Source organism: Penaeus monodon, chromosome 15 (genome assembly GCF_015228065.2).
Source record: "Penaeus monodon isolate SGIC_2016 chromosome 15, NSTDA_Pmon_1, whole genome shotgun sequence".
Classification (NCBI taxonomy): domain Eukaryota; kingdom Metazoa; phylum Arthropoda; class Malacostraca; order Decapoda; family Penaeidae; genus Penaeus; species Penaeus monodon.
Genome location: NC_051400.1, coordinates 47,157,281 through 47,157,694, shown reverse-complemented (window position 1 = coordinate 47,157,694; position 414 = coordinate 47,157,281). Strand labels below are relative to the sequence as shown.

Below are 414 nucleotides of genomic sequence, written 5' to 3'. Positions count from 1 at the left end.
ACGCGTCTTCTACCGTCAAGTCGCGCCGTGGACGGGTAGGCGGCTCCTCCCCTTTGCCTTCCACCACTCACGTTGCCACCTGCTCGTTAGCTTGGACGGTGCACCACACTCTCAGATTAACTTGATCCTATAACATGTGCTCTAGAATGTGCCAGACTAACCAGCCAGTTGATCTTGTGCTTGGCAATGTGTAGTCAGCTAACTGCCATTTGACTGTTAAGCTGGCTTTTTGACTTCTTTTAGGTCTTTCAGATACTAACCATAAAAAAAAAAAAAAAAGTTCATATCCCTTGGCAGGACCACTACTTCTGAATTTTTCTGGTGACACTTTTCACTAACACAATTGGAATGTTACTTGCACCCACATTTGAAGCATAGTATTGATAATTATACTAAGGTTTAGCTGCAACTGCC

The 414-nt window shown here is 44.2% G+C and overlaps 1 protein-coding gene across 1 annotated transcript in view; it reads left to right on the top strand.

Moving 5' to 3' along the window:
* Positions 1-414, top strand: part of LOC119582064 (serine/threonine-protein kinase Tao-like) — a gene marked incomplete in the record, with an annotated part of 21,354 nt that overhangs the window by 265 nt on the left and 20,675 nt on the right. Inside the window, 1 exon segment of the mRNA XM_037930304.1 lies at positions 1-35. Within this exon segment, the coding sequence (XP_037786232.1) occupies positions 1-35 (35 nt within the window).